The sequence below is a fragment of the Aptenodytes forsteri genome, unplaced genomic scaffold (genome assembly GCF_000699145.1).
Source record: "Aptenodytes forsteri isolate BGI_AS27 unplaced genomic scaffold, ASM69914v1 Scaffold31, whole genome shotgun sequence".
NCBI lineage: Eukaryota > Metazoa > Chordata > Aves > Sphenisciformes > Spheniscidae > Aptenodytes > Aptenodytes forsteri.
Genome location: NW_008794713.1, coordinates 255,687 through 272,507, shown reverse-complemented (window position 1 = coordinate 272,507; position 16,821 = coordinate 255,687). Strand labels below are relative to the sequence as shown.

Sequence of the window (16,821 nt, the reverse complement as noted above, 5' to 3'; positions counted from 1 at the left end):
CGGTCGTTGGCGGCGGTGAGAGCGGGGCGCCGCGGGGGAGGAGATACCCGCGTTGGGTCGGGACGCGAGGCAAAACGGAGGGCGGGGGGGGTGCCGCGGGTTGTAACGGTTTCTCCTGAGGTGTGGAAGGTGTGGAAGTCGGCCGGTCTCTAACGACTAATTTAGCAAGCGTGCTAGCTCGCGGTGCGTTACAACTAAAAGTAAAAGAAAAGCTTCGTTTCCAGGTGCGAGGTAACCACCAGAGGGAGCCGCGTGAGCGCTGTAAACACAAGGGCTGTCAGACAATAGGCTCCGGCGGAGGTTTGTTGCACTGCGATTGGGGAAGGTGCAGTTCGGCAACGCTTTTTTATCAGTTATTTTCTGTAATGGAGTTAATAAGTGTACTTACGCAAGAGTAACCGATATATAATGCTACTTTTTGTGCCTCCATACACTGCTAGCAAGCAAGTGCACATTTTGGTTTGTTTAGTTACTGGTCTTTAAAAAAAAAAAAAAAACAAACCAAAAAACATCTCTTTAAATATTGATCATCTGCTCCAAGCTCCCTGAGAGCGCCTTATAGCAGTTCTTTATATAAACCAGATATTTCTTGTTTATTGCAGTAAATTTCCAACTCCCTTAGTAGTGAACATGTTAATATAATAAAGACTTACCCAGTTTCACGAGGAATTGTACTGATATTACACTGCATTTGCCTCCAGAGTTCAGGGAAATTGCTTTGTCTTGTCTTATGTCAGTCACTTTGTACTTTCTCTCCTGTTTTCAATTTAGTAAAATAAGAGGTAGTTACTACACTTACTGATTCATTTAAGTCCCCTTTGCTTCGTTGATGCACCAGCGTCCTTTTTAAAATTCTGCTTGTGTGCTTAGTGTTTGCAACTTAGGTCTTTCTTAAATTACTACATTCTTTTTTATTTCCCCTCAGTATGATAATAGAGGAATATGGCGTCTTCAGACCTGGAAGATTTATGCTTTCACATCAACACAAAGATTTCAACAATTAAAAAGACTCTTCAATTAAGAAACATAGGTAAAAGAAATTGAGAGAGGGTTTTGGTTTGCACCTCCTTGCAGGAAACGGGAACGCTCTAATTAGGCAAGGAATGTAACATGAAGTGGAAATCAAGTAAAACATAGAGAACAACAAAAAAAGTGAGCAAGGATGGCAAAACGGGAGCATTATCAGGGAACCAGGTGCCAAGCAGAGAAAGTGAGCTAAGTGAAAGTATGCTCCTCTGAGGGACTTGGGAGACTGGTGGCTAATGCACCCTATATTCTATATACTTGATGGGGAAAGCTCCAGATGGGAGAAGAAAAAAATATCTTGGGGAGTATGTTAAGCCTAATTACAAAAATGTGCAAAGGCACAGATGGAGGTTTATACAGGTGTCTTGTTCTAGCATTCCAGGAGTGCCTGGCTGTGATGTAAACATGCAGTGGGTAACAAACTTATTTAAACCGAGGTGCTGAAGTTGATTTGCAAGTTTTAGGTTCATCCCTTATCCTTTGCTAGGCACAAATGGACGTTACACGGGATCATTGAAATGTTGTCTGGGAGGGTCATCTAGGCTAACCTCCTGTTTGAAGAGGAACTATAACCTTTTCCAAAGAGGGCAGTAGCTTTCTAGCTCCCCTAAACAGAGGGAGATCATGAAGGAGAGCAGGGTGCTGCAGCCGAGCAGTTGTGAAAGCCAGGCTGTGTTTAAAAGCTGTGTCCTCCACCTGCAACCTGCAGTGGGTATAGCTTAGCGTTTTCCAGCATCGTGCTGGAGAGGGGCCTTTATTCCTGCAGCAGCTTTGAACTCTGTTGCCTGTATGGAGAAGGAGGTTGACTGTTTGACCAGTGAATACTGCTGCTTCTCCTGGGAAGATATGGTGGTTGGGGAGCACGGAGTTAGTAGATAAACACTGCTTGTGGAGGGGAGGAAAATGGGATTTTTGGTTTTGTGTTGGAGGTGTTTTGGCTTTTTGGCTTAACGTTCTCTCTTTGACAGGTCAAGAACCATCCCTCAAATCTATGCTCTGTAAAATAGGACATGAGATGGTTCTCTTGCATGATCTCCTGAATAAAATGGAAACGGAAGTTCAACAGCAAGAAAAACTGAAAAATTTGCTAAAAGTAATCTTTCTTTTCCTGTTCATAAAATACTGAAAGATTCAAAGGAGTCTTTGATAAGTGCATAGTTGTTCTTTTCTAGATCCTAAGTGATATGTTAGGATGCATGAGGCTGCTTATAAGTGGAACTGGGACTCAGAACAGGCTTACTGATGGTTTATTAAGCAGCTCTCCAGCATAGCGAACATAAAAATCTTATTTTTCAAGGTTTAATACATTGAAAGCATGTCTTTATCATAATAGATACTGTGATCTAAAGAGCAGTTCTATTTTTACATCCTTGCAATAGCCATGAAAATGATTTAATTAGGATATTTATCTGTTTTAGTGTGTGCTTGCAGTGCCTTCATGTGTGTGAAAGTGTTGTTTGGGGAATGTAGATGAGTTTCCTGTAGTATCTCTTCATTGCCATCGCTGTTCCCCTGCCCAGACCTGCTAGGATATATTGTTAAAGGTTTACTTCTTGCCCACTCAAATTTCTCTGATGCTTCGAGGGCAAGGACAGACAAGCTTATGTTTTCTTACTCTTAGCTTTGTTTTTCTGAGCTTTGCTAGTTGCTTTTGGGGAAATTAGGAGGTAAAGAGGTAAGATGATGGGGAGAGAGCAAAGGACGCCTCAGGTTAAAAAAAATTTTAGCATCGCCCTAATAGTAAACTAATTTTACTTGCTTGACGTTAAGTTTCGGATTTCTGATGAAGTCTAACATTAATTTCAGGAGCTCCAGAAGTCTGCCGAGAGAGATCAAAATGAAGCGCAGCACCTCCGTGAAAACATTCCTCCCCATCTGCCTAAACCAACTCAGAGCTGGTAGGTGGTACGTGAGCATGGAGGTATCGGGCTGCTCCGGGCAGTGTACAGCTACAGCACTGTACAGCTCTACTCCTTCTACCGTATATTAACTGTGAACTTTTGGGAGCTAGGGTTGTTATAAGTATTGATTCTGGAGTTTGCTCTTGATTGATCACTACCAGGCTTGTGCTAGCACCCTAACAAATCCTTCAGGTATAACCTGTAAAATACCAAGTTGTTCAGATGGAAGCTTCCAGTGGCAGGTGTGACGTTATAGTAGAAAACTAGTTCTTCAATAAATCTGAACATTCCTTGCTTTAGAATGGCAAATGCTGATTTGATAGCTGCAGTGCCTAAGGATTGAAGGGTGGGTTAGTGATCCAAATGCTGGGTTACTAGAACTGAAATTCAACACTGCCATTCCAAATATCATTTAAAAAAAAAGAATCCTCCAATTCAATCATCTTTCTGTGGGGATTTGGATTATGGTTGTGGTATTTTTATTCTCCTTTCCCTGCAGCAGCCTGGCATTTGTTTTAGCTAGCAATGACATCCACCTGCCTTTGAGAGGGCTGTACTAAGAAACTGTTCAGAATAAAGTAGCTCAAGTGAGAGGATGAGACACAAGAATGTGGAACAACAGCTATTATTCAAAAGGCTTCTAAGGCATTATAACTCTGATTGTGTTTCTCGAGTGGTCAGCTCTTTCTTTGGCCTGTTGGAATTGCTTTTTATTTTTCAGTGATGTTAGTGTACGCCGGATGAGGGTCTCTTCTAGATTCTAACATCTGGAGATTCCAGAACTTGTTTCCACCCTTGTAGCTTGTCAGAAGGCAATGCATCAGTCTATTTGAATTCAGCGCTTCCAATATGTGCCCTGAATCTATCGGCTTTACCTGGTCTTGCTCCTAATGCCAGACAAGCTTCAGGCTGAAAACATTACAGGCGTATTCCAGCAAAGTAAAAGGTTAAGGATGTGGAAACAAGGTTACAGAAGAGAAAAACAAACTGTAATTTTAGGTAGCGTGTAGCAATATTCTCACCTGTGTCTGTACTGCTTGTATTGAAATTTGGACTAGTCTTATCTGGTAAAGAGATGACTTGTACAGAAGACTTCTTCTGAATGCTACCCTTCAGACAGGAACTCTCAGTTTAGGAAACAGCCTCCCAAAATGTGTCTAGAGATGTCTTGTTCCTTTTCAATTTCCTTTTCGACTTAGATGTTGCAGAATTTATTTTTGTGTGTGTGAAAGAATGGAATTATCAATGGGGTTCTGCCTTCTTTTCATAACTTACTTTCTTAATTTAGGAAAAACCTTTACCTTAAGTTTATGTTAGCTCCTGGGAATTGTTTACATGCAAATGAGGCTTGTTTAGTGATTGTATTACCTCTGATATCAAAAACATTCTTTGGGATGTTAGTTTCACTTCCAGGCTTGTCCTGCTTTTGATCAAGAAGTTAATTGTGGTGCAAGTTTAGCTGGTCCTTCCCTTTCTAGACAGAACCACACATGTGAAACTAGGCAAGTTTTTCTAATAATTTTCTACAGATTGTGCTCTGCCAGCTTATAACCGCTGTTCTGTCAGTGTCCGACAGACCGTAATTGGTCAGAACCCATCTGTATTGGTGTAAATGGGCCTTCAGTCCTCTTCCCCAAACCTTCATCTGTTGACCCTCTCCATTTCTGTTCCTCTGTGTCCCAAAATGCTTGGGGAGCTGAATACTAATTGTCTGTTGAGTGAATATAACGAGATAAGTAATGCAGAAAGCAGAGCGAGCACTTGAACGCTGGCACTACAGGCCTCCAGATTTCAGAAAGAATGAAAACTCCCACACAGACGAATTGAACAATTCATGGCTTTAGCTATTGTTTCTCTCCTGTGTTCTTCGTTTTGATGTTCTTATTTACCGGAGGAATCTCACTGAAATAAAAAGCAAGTTCAATATATCTAAGCCCTTTGTGTTCCAGATGTCTATTGACAGAGCAGTTTCTCACTACTCCAAACCCAGATTTTGAATACAAGCTTCAGTTCTTTCTTTTCATGGTCCAGGTCAGCAGTGAGCTGTACGTGTACCATCTCACTGCAGCAATGTACAGGCAAGGTAGTGGGTAGGAACCCAAAGCAGAAGTACCTGGGGGTGGGGAATCATCTAGAAAAGGTAAGAGGTTTGTTGCAGTGAGGACGATGGCAGGAGATTGGAGCGTACAGGAGGAGTGAAGTTTTACGACGCAAATTCACCTCCCTCGGTCCTTGTGTTTACCCTTCTATTCCAAACCACCAAAAATCCCTACCCTTCCCTTTCCCTCTTCTTTGCTGACATTCCCTGCAACTAGTGCTAGCTTCAGGGTGCCGGGATTAGTTTTGTGCAGGGCCACACCTTGTTTTTCAGATGTTTATATCTGAATTAGTTTAACTGTTGGTGTCCTGGATTTCAGAAGGGCTCTGCATTGTGGCACGGAGCAGAGCTTCCCCTGTCACTGTGTCACGGACCAGACAGTTTGGGAGTCCAGCAGGTGACACTCGCTGTCCTCCGCACCGCAGTCGTCTTCCCTGGGAAATGGGACACTGGGTTTGGGGGTGTCACATCAAGTGAGACATCAAATCCTGGCCCTCAGGTCAACAGAGGCACTGCTGTGCTGTTCGCTGACTGTAGGGCCCCACATCAAACAAAGATGTCTTCTTGTGGGAAGGTTAGATCAAAGTAGAGGATCAGTTCTTTGTGACAGGTCAGCTCGGTACTGCTTTAGTTATTTCTGTTGCGCATCGCAGCCCAGTAACATCCTTGTATTCAGATGACGGTGAATTTGGCCGAATGCATCCTCTTTGCTGTCCTTCTACCGATGAGTAGGACAGCAGCTAGCTAGGTGGGTGGCTGGCAGGCAAATAACTCGGCGTTTGAGGCTCTAAGCTGAGGGTTTGGAGGAAGGGTGAATTTATAAAAAAAATAATGCTCTAATAATCACTCAAAGCAGGAAATTCCTCGGCTTTTGGGATCTTGCCTAAAAAAAAAAATATATAAAAAAAATCCCAGCCTGCTGGATGGTGTTGAATTTCTTTGCTTCAGAAGATTAATGGATGAGTCAGGCTTCCCAAGATTTGAACTTCTTTCAAAGAGCTGTGAAGTATTTCAGATCTGCCTGTTAGGCTGCAGCTCTGTGCTGTGGTTCATCTGATAAAAAGCGAGGCCTCATGTTCTGTGAAATGTAATGGTACATTGAATTCTTAACTGCTCTGTGCTGCATTTGGACTGCTTCCAATTCACCTGCTAGCAGCCTCTCTAGCAGAGAAATGAAGAGCTATAATGAAGCCAGCTAAAGTATGCAATTTGAAATGGAGTAGGCTCGCTTTATTTATTTTTCTTTCAGGAAAGATCACGAATTGTGTTCATCCAGCCTAACAGATGGGTTGGAACTTAGGTCTGTGAGTAAGCAGACTTGATAATATAATGCTCTTCTCCTTACTACTTATCTGCTATTTATACACTTAATATTCGTTCATTTTACAGCATCACTGGGCTAACTGCGAAATGTGAAGAACAAACAAAAGTTGCAGAACTCGAACGTGCAAAGAAACCTACAAAAGAGTCAAGACTTATTAAAGAAGCACCCTTAATAACTGCAGAAGAATTTGAAAGTGTTCCTGCGTAAGTGAGCATGGCTTTTCTTAGACCCTGTCAGGCTGATTTGGGTGGCAAACGTAGGTTTGGGAAATTGAGCTCTTGCAGAACTGAGACTGACAGAGACGTTTTGAAATTTTAAATGTTCCACAGGATGAAACATCATGATGATAGCTCCAAATAGTCTATATGCAATACTGGCAAACCTGGAAACGAAATGAATAGAGCTCATTAGGTTCTTTTGTATGTATATGTTGGGAAGATCAGAACTAATCAGTTAAAACCCAAACTTCTTATCTCAAAAGTCATTTTAATTGTATGAACAGAAATATATTAGCTAATAGATGGGTTGACTTCTTGTTTCGAGAACTGACATTTTAAAAAAAAAAAAGCCATCATCTCATAAGATGAAAGGTATGGTTACACTTAAAAGGAAAAATAATGATAAATGCTGTTTTTATTTGAGCCGACTATTGGTTTCTGAAAACTTCAAGTCTTGACTTATCAATCTGTTTTGGGACAGGAGAAGAAATCAGACTTGTTAAAAGCAGAAAAACCTCCCACTGAAATATCCCAAACTTCTGGAATAGAAAGCTGTGGGTTTTTTCCCCTACCATCAGGACCTGATTAATAGACATCCTTGTCTGAAATCTGTCATGTAGGAATAACTTTTCTTCAATGGCATTTTGGGGACAATGACAAATATTTCTGCAAAAACGAGAAAATTCTGTTGATGCCTAAGGCTAAATTGTTACCTAGACTCTAGATTCAGTGTGTTCCCTGGCAACACTTGTTTCAATAAGAATTTTTTTTTTTGGAGTCTGTGTTGTACTTGAGGCTTTCAAATCATCTTTCCTATAGCTTTCAAAATTTTCAGGTGAGCAATGTCCATTTTCTTCCACCAAATTGCTCAATTCAAAAAATGAAGGGGCCTGAATGTTGAGCTAATAGTAAAGGACTCTTTTTTTGGTTACTTCTTAAAAGTGCATGCACCTGGTATTTTTGTTCTGCAGGTCATCTCCAGTGTTTGGTGGATTTACTCCCCTAGGTACTTCTCTCCTGATAAAATTTTGGAAAAGTAAAGCTGGAGCATGGGCATTTTTGGTCTTTATGTCTGCTAAGGCAAGAGAAGTAGACGTAGACCATTAGAGCCAAATGTTGTTTTAAGCCTCCAGTTAAAGCTATGATCTTCCCTGATAACCCCTTAAAGTGTTTCATTATCCTTGAAAGTGGAAGGTTTTCCACTGCTGTTTGCGGCCGGGGAGAATGGGGACAGAGGCCAGCTGGGTACTCTTATATTAATTGCTGGTTTACAGAAGGGTTGCATCTTAGATTGTGCTCGTGGGGCTATAGAAATATCTTTATTTGGATGGGCAAAGCATGTTTGTTCTGTGGAGGAAGATTTATGTGAATTTAAATAGATCTATTAATCTACCAGTTTTTTCCCGTTGCCTGGCAGCATTGTAATGCAAGATTGGGGGAGTCTGCTAAGCTTGCAATTTCACATGCTATTTAATCAAATCTAAGCAGCACATGTTTGTGACCCAAATTTTCTCCCACCCAACATATTCTCCTAGAAGAATGAGAATTAGGTCCATAACCCAGTTCTCCAGGTCAGCACTGGTTCTGATGTAGGATCTCTTTATACCTGCTGGCAATAGCGATGGGGAATACTGCTGCATTTTTACGCAGCTCTGGTCCCCGAGCCGCGTGGCTGTGCTGGTACAGGACTGTGCCTATGCTAAGCCTGTCTGAGGGACTTAATAAAGCACAACTGTGCATATGCATCACATATGTGTCGAAATCCCTTACCAGCTGGGTATGGCGGGTTTTGAATCAGCCAAGAGTCTCCGTCTTCTCTCCCTTCCTACCACAGCTGTGGTAGATTGTAACTGAAAAATCTAGGTGGTTTTCACCCCCTTTGTGCTGAAAGTGAAGGAGAATCTCTCCCCAGCATCATTAGGGCACTAAAAGGGATATACAGTCTTCAGTGACTTGATATTTTTAGAACTCTGCAGCAGGTATTTAACAAAGGTGCATGCTGTGTTAAGGTGCAGATATGGAGCACCTTGATCAAATAGAATACTCTCGCACAGTAAGAAACTTGCAAATTATCTTAGCCTTCAAATCTGTTGCAGAAAGATCCTTTTTGGAGGAAGGAAAAAGGAAATTGCACAGTAGATGTCTCGGTTAACTTTGAATTCAAGGCAAAGGAAAATGCTTGCTTTATTCTGTCTCTAAAATTCTTACCCCTTAAGATATTTTTAGAATCTGCACAGTCATTATAACTCTGAAGTCTCAGAAGATGGTAACTTGGGGGAATATATGTTTCTTTTAGCCTAAGCGTTTTTGAGGGAGCAGGGTTGGCCATTAGGAGGTTTATCTCTTTTCCAGTGGTATATATGTGATATACTGATGATGTTGTTTTCTTTGAAGAACATCTTCATAGCACTGTGCTTTGGTTTTCATACCTATGGAAAAAAATGTTTTGAAAAGGGCTTCTGTGGATTAAAAAAAAGAAATCGGGTCACTTGTTTTTTAAAAAAAAAGTTCTGAATGTTTTCGCTTTTGATGTAGTGAAGCAGATTTTAAAGTTATTTTAAATCTAAATTAAATGGATGAATTTGGAACTTCTCAACTTTGTATTTTTATATTAGCCTATGTACAGACTGAAATAAATGTCAGCATTTATGGGTTTGCTAGCCATGGCTGGATAGAAACATGAGAACTGTGGAACAGCTGGAGTTTTTATGATCCTTACAGCTATGCACAGAAGAAAAATTCCAATTGCTTTTGACAGAATTTGATTTGAGATTAAGGCGCCTACGTTTAAGTGTCTGTGACACAGGTGTCTCCACGCCCACCGAGTGCCCCCACTCCTGTCGCTGAACGTCAGGACAGTCAGCGAAACCAGAAAACGGCTCGGCTGCCTAGCTGCACATGGCGTCTTTCGGTTGCCTAAGCAGAACTGTCTGGTGCCATTGCAGATGCTTTAGCATGTACTGCCAGATCTTTAGCTCCTGAATTTTCTGTAAACCCCAGCCCATCTGCTGGCCCCGTCTGAGCATCCCGGATGCCTGAGGGTCCTCTCAAAGAGCACTCAGTTCTTAGGTTTAGGCAACCAAATCTGCTTCAGGATGAGCTGCGGTGTTCTTTTGGCTTTATTAAGTGTATTCACTGTATGTCTACCGATAGTGGGAGCACAAGAACTTAAATACCGGTATTTTATACCTCTGGCCTTAATCTTCATAGCTCTGCACGTTCCCCTGTGACTTTATAAATAGGCTAAGGGATGCAGATAGGGCAATAAATAGCGATGTATACAGGCAAAGCCCTTCTGTGGTTGTAGGCTGTGTTACTCGTTCATGCCGAGTGTGACTGCATTTCAGGGGTGGTAGCGCGGCTTTTATTTGAAAAGATGTTATGTGTGCCAAGTAGAGCGTTTTTATAAAAATGGCTGCACCTCCAATTTTGAATCTGGATTAATCAAAATATCAATAAAGTTAAACTGGCTACAAATATGTCAGTAGCAATTCAGTCTGAAATTAGAGCAATTGCTTTGATTTCAGGAGTTCTTACACACCCTGCGCAGACCTGTCTCCCTGGCAGGGACTGGTTATTATTAAAATCTACAGCAAGTGCTTATTTTTAGTTGGCAATTGTGTAATGCCTGCCCACATTCTGGTTTGGAATATTGAATTTGTAATTGATTAGCTACTTGTGCTTTCAATTCTTTGTATGTTTTCCAAAGATTGAGTTTTTCCGTTCAAATTAAAATGAGGGAAGAATTTCCTGTTCATCGATCTTTTCAGTCTTACTGTCCTTCAGCTTTTAGCCGCCTGATGTCCTGACCTAAAGAACCCCATTTGTTCTTAAAATGAATTGTAACGGTTCTTCATTCCACACATCTGCAAACTGACACCGAACCAAATCCAAACAGCCAAGTTTGGTCTGTTGTAGTGACTGAATGGTGATCATAGGATAATTCCAGTTGCAAGGTTGCCCTGGCTTTTACTGCAGTGTTTTCTGGGGTTTGGGTTTTGTATTTAGCTTACTGCTTGTCATATGAGTTTCAGATTTCATTTTTAGATAATGGCTTCTCAGTTGGCAGCATGTTTCCTTTTCCGTGAATGCATGCCTTTACATCTATAAATGCTGAATAGCCTTACTTGCAAATATTCCAGTGTTCTAATATTTCCACATCACTTTTTTATCTTCTGTGCTTCCTGTACCTCTAGGCTGTTATCAACAGATCTTATTCTTTTAGTACTGGTTTTATGAAATACTCTGAAAGTTTAGAAGCGGGTGTTGGTAGTGCAGAACTGTGTCTGTATAGCTCAGTAGGCTGCACAATAAAATATAGAAAAACAACACAAAACTAGTATTTCTTAAAAAAAACCAAAGGAATGGCTGTAAGATCAAACACAGGTTATTTATGATTACAATATGAACCAAATTGCACTCTTAGGCAGAAACATTTAATTTCAGTTTTGGCTCATGTTATGTTTTCTGCAAAGTTGCTTGATTTTTCTGCGTTTGTAGTTTAAGTGGTACGCTATAAAAGCAACCTTTATTCCATTTTGAAAAGCTCCTTACAGCTTTAGTGCTGGATATTTTTTTTACTACTTAATTTAGCTTTCTAATGGTTCATCTTTCTGGCTTTTCAACATTATTAAACAATCAAGGAAACGAACAAAATTAACTACTACATTTATTCATTAACACAAAGCAGAAGAAACCGCCTCTAACTAGGAATTGCATGTTCAATTACGGCTGATGAAAGAGAAAAATAAACACGGAACTTCGTTTGTGACTTTCTGGTTACTGACTTTTATTTTTATTTGTAGGTATATGAAAGGTCGTTTAACGTACAATCAGATTAATGCGGTTGTTCAAGATATGAACAAGGCTGTGGTGGGCAAGTACAAGATCCTGCATCAGCCTTTGAGATCTATGAATGCGGCAGTCAGAAATCTCTACCACAGGTTCCTGGAAGAAGAAACTAAGGATACAAAAGGTTTTTTTTCTTTTTTTTTTCATTTGTTAGTACCAAACTCACAGCATTTGGATATTGCAGCACAAGTATAAAAATACGGGACAAGATATTGAATGACTAATGACGGCACGTGCTTTTCATGATGTAGTGTAACTTAAAGCGTCTTATTCTCAGAAAATAGTCCGTCCAGGCAGTCTGGTAGTTGGTGGAATGGTTTAACCTGTGGGAGTGTTTAAAACGGTCAGTCCTGAAAAATTTTAGAAAACCTGCTATCGCTTATTCTCAGATGGAGAACAGGGGAAAAAAAAAATAATAATAATCTGTTGACCTAGCAGGGCTTTCCCTCCCTTCCCAGCATGGGGTGCCACAGTCTAAATCAGATTTGGCCCTGAAGAATTCCTGGCCACTACAGGGGGCAAACAGCGCTTCGACAGTCTGGAGCGGGGAAAGTTCTGGTCCTCCCTTGATATCAGGGGAGGAGAACAGAGGTGACATTCATCTCCAGATCAGATTCTAGGCCATAAGGAATACAAATGTCTTATTACTACGCAGAACTGGGTGGTCAGTGTAAAATCCAGTCACCTCTTCTGGATGAAGTCCTATAGTGTAGCAACAAGGGTTATTGTTGTGACTGAAGAGTTTTCCCCATAACTGATTTGGTTACTTTTTATATGTTTTCACTGAAAACATGTCACTTTCATGGTGTGTTGTAGCAAAAACTTTGAGCGCACAAAGTTTTAACTTGGAATCACTACAAGCTCTGCAAACTCCTAGTTTGATAACCAAACTGCATAAACTGCGTTTTCAGTTTTTAAGCTAGAATGGACACAAACTATTAAAAATTTGTTCTGAAGTTGGGAAATCTGGGTAACCGGTCATGCTGCAGCAGCTTTGTGGAAGAGACAAGGCTGTCTGATAACCTTAAGAAGTTTTCTCCTCCTAAAAGCGTAGAGGGAATGAAAATGCACCGAAATGTCTGCCTCTCAATTTAAAAGCAAGCTGTACTTTCAGGTTAGTTTTTCCAAAGATATGTGGCACAGTAAATCTCTCGTATTAAAAATCTCCTTTTTGACATTCCTTTCCTTTTGAGAACAAGTACGTAATTATTCCTGGAGGGGTGTACTGCACATATCGAGCTTGGCGATGGCCTTGGAATGCCCTCATGTTTCCAAGTTCAGACATAAAGCGTGGAGCAAACTCTCTTCTGTCTCACAGAAAGAAAGCTCTCTTTCTGATAACACCTTAGCACCCACCTCTCGGGGGTTTTTTTTCCCCCCCTTTTTTTTTTTTTGCACATTCACCAGGTACTCAGGAGTCCCCTTATAACAAACAACGACTTTTTCTTCCTTCCTTTGGATTTGTCGCTGATCAAGACTCTCAATATTTATGGTATGGTGATAACAACACTAACTTCTAGATTCTAAATGCATCTCTTCTGTAGGGAAGGAATTCTGATATGATGGATATGCCTGGCGGTTTATTTTGAGACCTATGCGATAAACATGTCGTATGAAAGTCAGTGTTGTAAAGAACTTTAATAAAAGCATGCTAAAGGCATGCGGCTAGACTACTTCACGTGACTGGCTTCCAATTTGGGCTCGGATAGTTTGTTTGGGGTTGTTTTTTCTAGACAAGTTCTGCTTCAGTCTAACAATGGCTCATATTAATCTGGGATTTCGCAAAATACTTGCTGCATCCTTTTTAACTTACAGTATCTTTTTGGTTTAACTGTTACTGTCCTCGGGACGATAGGAGCTTGAGCCCATGGCTGTAGAGGAGAGGCTAAACACTAAAAGGGCCCTCCTCGGCCTGGAATGCTGCTTAGTCCACACCGTGATCTGTGGCAGCCCCGGCTGCAATGCAGGAGCCATTCTTGCAACTTGAGAAAGCTACAACTAGTCAGAGATAATCTTCTACCAGAATTTTTTTTTAAGTCTGGAAAAATTGAGGCTTTTAATTTCTTCAAGTACCTGAGGGACAGTCTTTATTTTTCTCGTTTATGTTAGAAAGTTCAGTTAGGAAACTAGGACTTTCAGCATCTGAGAGAGAGTGTGTGTGTGTGTGGTAGGTTTTCTTGTTTTGTTTTTGTTTGTTGTGACTAATCATCTAGAAAGTCTAGAGAAAAGGTCTGGCAGGCTGTCAGGCGGTTCTTATCTGGCCAGCACAAAATGATTAAATGTCTTTATCCATTGCATTTTTCAGGATGAGGTTGTGCATTCATTGACTTGTTTGCTTAAATTTCTGCTGTGAGTGTCTCTGCTTAGGATTCCCACAGTTTCTCAGACTGGGCTGCTTGCCAGCTGACCCCTTCCTCCGATTTCAAGAGGAGAAAAGATGCTGCCTGGTTTATCAGGGTAACTTCCCAGCCAGTAAGGTGACTCGGTTAGTTTAGCTAGTTATTTAGTATATGGACCTACTGTTTCCAACCAAACCACCGCCCTTTATCCAGCTCTGGTTTCTTCGTAAAAAAAGATCCTGCTACGCTGAATGTTGTTGCCCTGGATTCTGGGCAAATGTAAGAAGAAATCGTATTCTGCACACATTCAGGGCGTTTTGATGCTCCCCCAGATACAACAGACTGTGAAACCGGTATGCGGATTATCCCTGGGTTCCTAACACCATTTAGGTGTGTTGCCTTATTACTGGAAATTGCAAATGGTCTCTCTCCAACTGTAGTTATATCTTAAGCAGTTGTGCAGGTGTTTTCTTTTCCTAGTAAACGAACTTTCCACTTCCCATCTGTATGTGAATTCGGCAGTGTTGCAAGCTCAGATTCCAGAATAGTTCCCATCTGGGGGAAGACCTCCAGCTTTTGACAGTTAGTGTCTCTGGAAGATTCTACTTCCTATTAGACATCTGTCTCACCAACTCTGAAAATGGCCCAGTCTGTGAGAAAACACGATCCATTATTCTTCAGCTCTGGCTGAGCAATATTTTGGGGAATGCTATGCTTATGAACAGCGCTCTGGGACCTTCGTTCTAATGGCCGTCACATCCTTGGATGCTCCTTCAGAGTGGAGTGCTGTTAGATCACTCATAAAATGAAATTTCAAGATGAAATGTTTACAGAAAAACACAGATTTGCCTGTGTAAAGCTACATTGTACTTGTTTAATAAATAAATAAAAGCTTTCCTGGCGGCTTTGGCTTTCCAGCTAGCATCAGCTACTTTCTCCTCAGTTAAACTGGAAGGACTGTCCAATAATTTAATAGAAAGAAGAGATGCTCCATCTTATCTAAGATGATGCTGCCTCTGCCTTACTTTAAGGGTAAAAGGAAGAGGGAGAATGCCATCCTCTCTTTCCCAAGCTAGAACACCCCTAGCCTTGTGACTTCTTTCTCATGAGACTTGGAAGCATGATACTACAAAAGAATGTTCTTTCCTTCTACTTACTCTCCTTAAAGGTAATTGGACGTTTCTTTCTTATACCTTAATTAGCATGTTCCTGGTTACAGATTGCTTTTCATTCTTACGGTTTTGTGAAGATGCGTGGTTAAAACCTTATGCCGTGTTACAGGAAGTATTAAATGTACAGGCATTTTACTAGAGCTATAATTATCTCCTGTCTGAGCAGTGCATAAAGACTGCATATGAAATCACAGCTAGTGAACAGAGCTGTGGAGTGCTTAGAACAACTCCTTCCTTCCTTCCTCGTGTCTACTATTAGCCTGTGGGGACCTTCTCTTGGGGTTCTGTTGCAGGCATTTTAAATGCTTTAACTCCAGTCAAGGCCTTGGTTTCTTACAAGCACTTGATAATGAGAATTTCCTTTCAGAAGTAGTTAAATCAACTACAAGAAGGGATGGGTTGCCAGCTCTGGTGCAGGACCTTCCTGTGCCATTTTCTTAGAGACACGGGGAGGATGTCGTTCCAAGTGGTTAGTCTTTTTCTTGCATTTTCTTAGTTAATGAACAATTCTTCTTTTCCAAATCTGATGGCAGCCAAGGGAACGGCGGGCTGCGTAGCTCTGATGTATGCAGGGCTCCTTCCTTTTATTTGCAAAGGGCCAATTCCAGAACTTGAGTGCCTGCTGAGAGAACGTCGTCAGGCCACAGCTTATTTCAGACATTGCAAAGCAATTACCTGGGATTCAAATCACGCTGCTACTCAACTGTGTTCCATGATTGAAAGGCTGAAGCGTGGTGCCTTTCTCTGTAAAGCTGTGCTATGATCTTTAAGCAGGCCCTGAGCGTCTCTTTGGTTTTGCTCAGGTCAGTGCTTTGGATGTCACTGAGAGCAGAACACCTCTGGGCGAGGCCTCAAAGAGAAGTTTACTGTTAGGCATCAAGGCCCTTCAAGGTGTGCTGTCAACTGGCTTTCTACTATCCCCATCTTCTGGCACATCCGTGGAACGTCTCGTGTCTGGCCCTGGGTGGTGTTTTGGACTGCTACAGACTTCACACCCTGATAGAGGAGCATGGATGGTTTGAGAGATGTTAGTAGATGCAGCTGACAACAGACGGAGCTTGCTGGATGGGGCCTGTGGACGATGCACGGTAGTTGAACTTCGTGGGAGGGTTGGTAATTCTTCTTTCTGGTGACAAATATAGAAAGCAGAACAAAGTTCCTGAGATAGTGTGAGGCTGTCCTACTGCTGATTCTATTTTTTTTCATCAGTGTGCGGAATTGTTAAGAAGAGGCTGTATTGTTACTTGTGAAATGTTAAGTGTATCCTACAACATAGTCGTTTCTATAGCAAAGTCGTCATTTGTTTTCCAGGTGAATTTTTTATTGTGGAGGCTGATATCAAAGAGTTCACTCAGCTGAAAGTGGATAAGCGCTTCCATAGGATCCTCAATATCCTGCGCCACTGCCAGAGAGTGAGAGAAGTTCGTGGCTCAAGACTTGTCCGCTACGTCATCTGCTAATGAGCTTTCCATATTCTGCTTACCCAAGACACGGAAGGCAGAAGTATTTTGAGATGCAGAGGGATTTTGTTGTCTGCAGAGATTCTATGCGTAGGCATTCCCGTTCAGCTCCCTTATTTTCTAAAAGGCAGTGGTGAGGACCAAGAAGTGTTTTTTCAGACCTCTATCCTAAATTAGGAGTGGCAATGTCAAATGGCCTTGAAGTATTTGAATTTTGTTTTGAAAACTTGAGAGGAACTACTGTCTTTTGGTAAATTACAAATGCAAACCAGATATTTTTTAATCCCTCAAACGAATTTCCAGACTTCCTTTTCTTAATCTCTTTCTTTTTATCGTAATTGTATGTTTTGGACTTTCCTGCATCGCTTGAAGAGGAAGATCTGAGGTAGTTTAAACGCTTCCAGACTGATGATCAATAGTTCTGATAGCCGT

General features: G+C 41.3%; 1 protein-coding gene across 1 annotated transcript; it reads left to right on the top strand.

Annotated features, from left to right (window-relative positions):
* The first annotated feature begins 942 nt into the window (after nt 1-942).
* SKA1 (spindle and kinetochore associated complex subunit 1) lies at nt 943-16,389 on the top strand. The gene is made up of 6 exons (XM_009273821.1): nt 943-1,030; nt 1,995-2,119; nt 2,833-2,924; nt 6,415-6,552; nt 11,373-11,542; nt 16,241-16,389. The coding sequence occupies exons 1-6, from the start codon at nt 943-945 to the stop codon at nt 16,387-16,389; spliced, it is 762 nt and encodes a 253-aa protein (XP_009272096.1).
* The last annotated feature ends 432 nt before the right edge of the window (nt 16,390-16,821 follow it).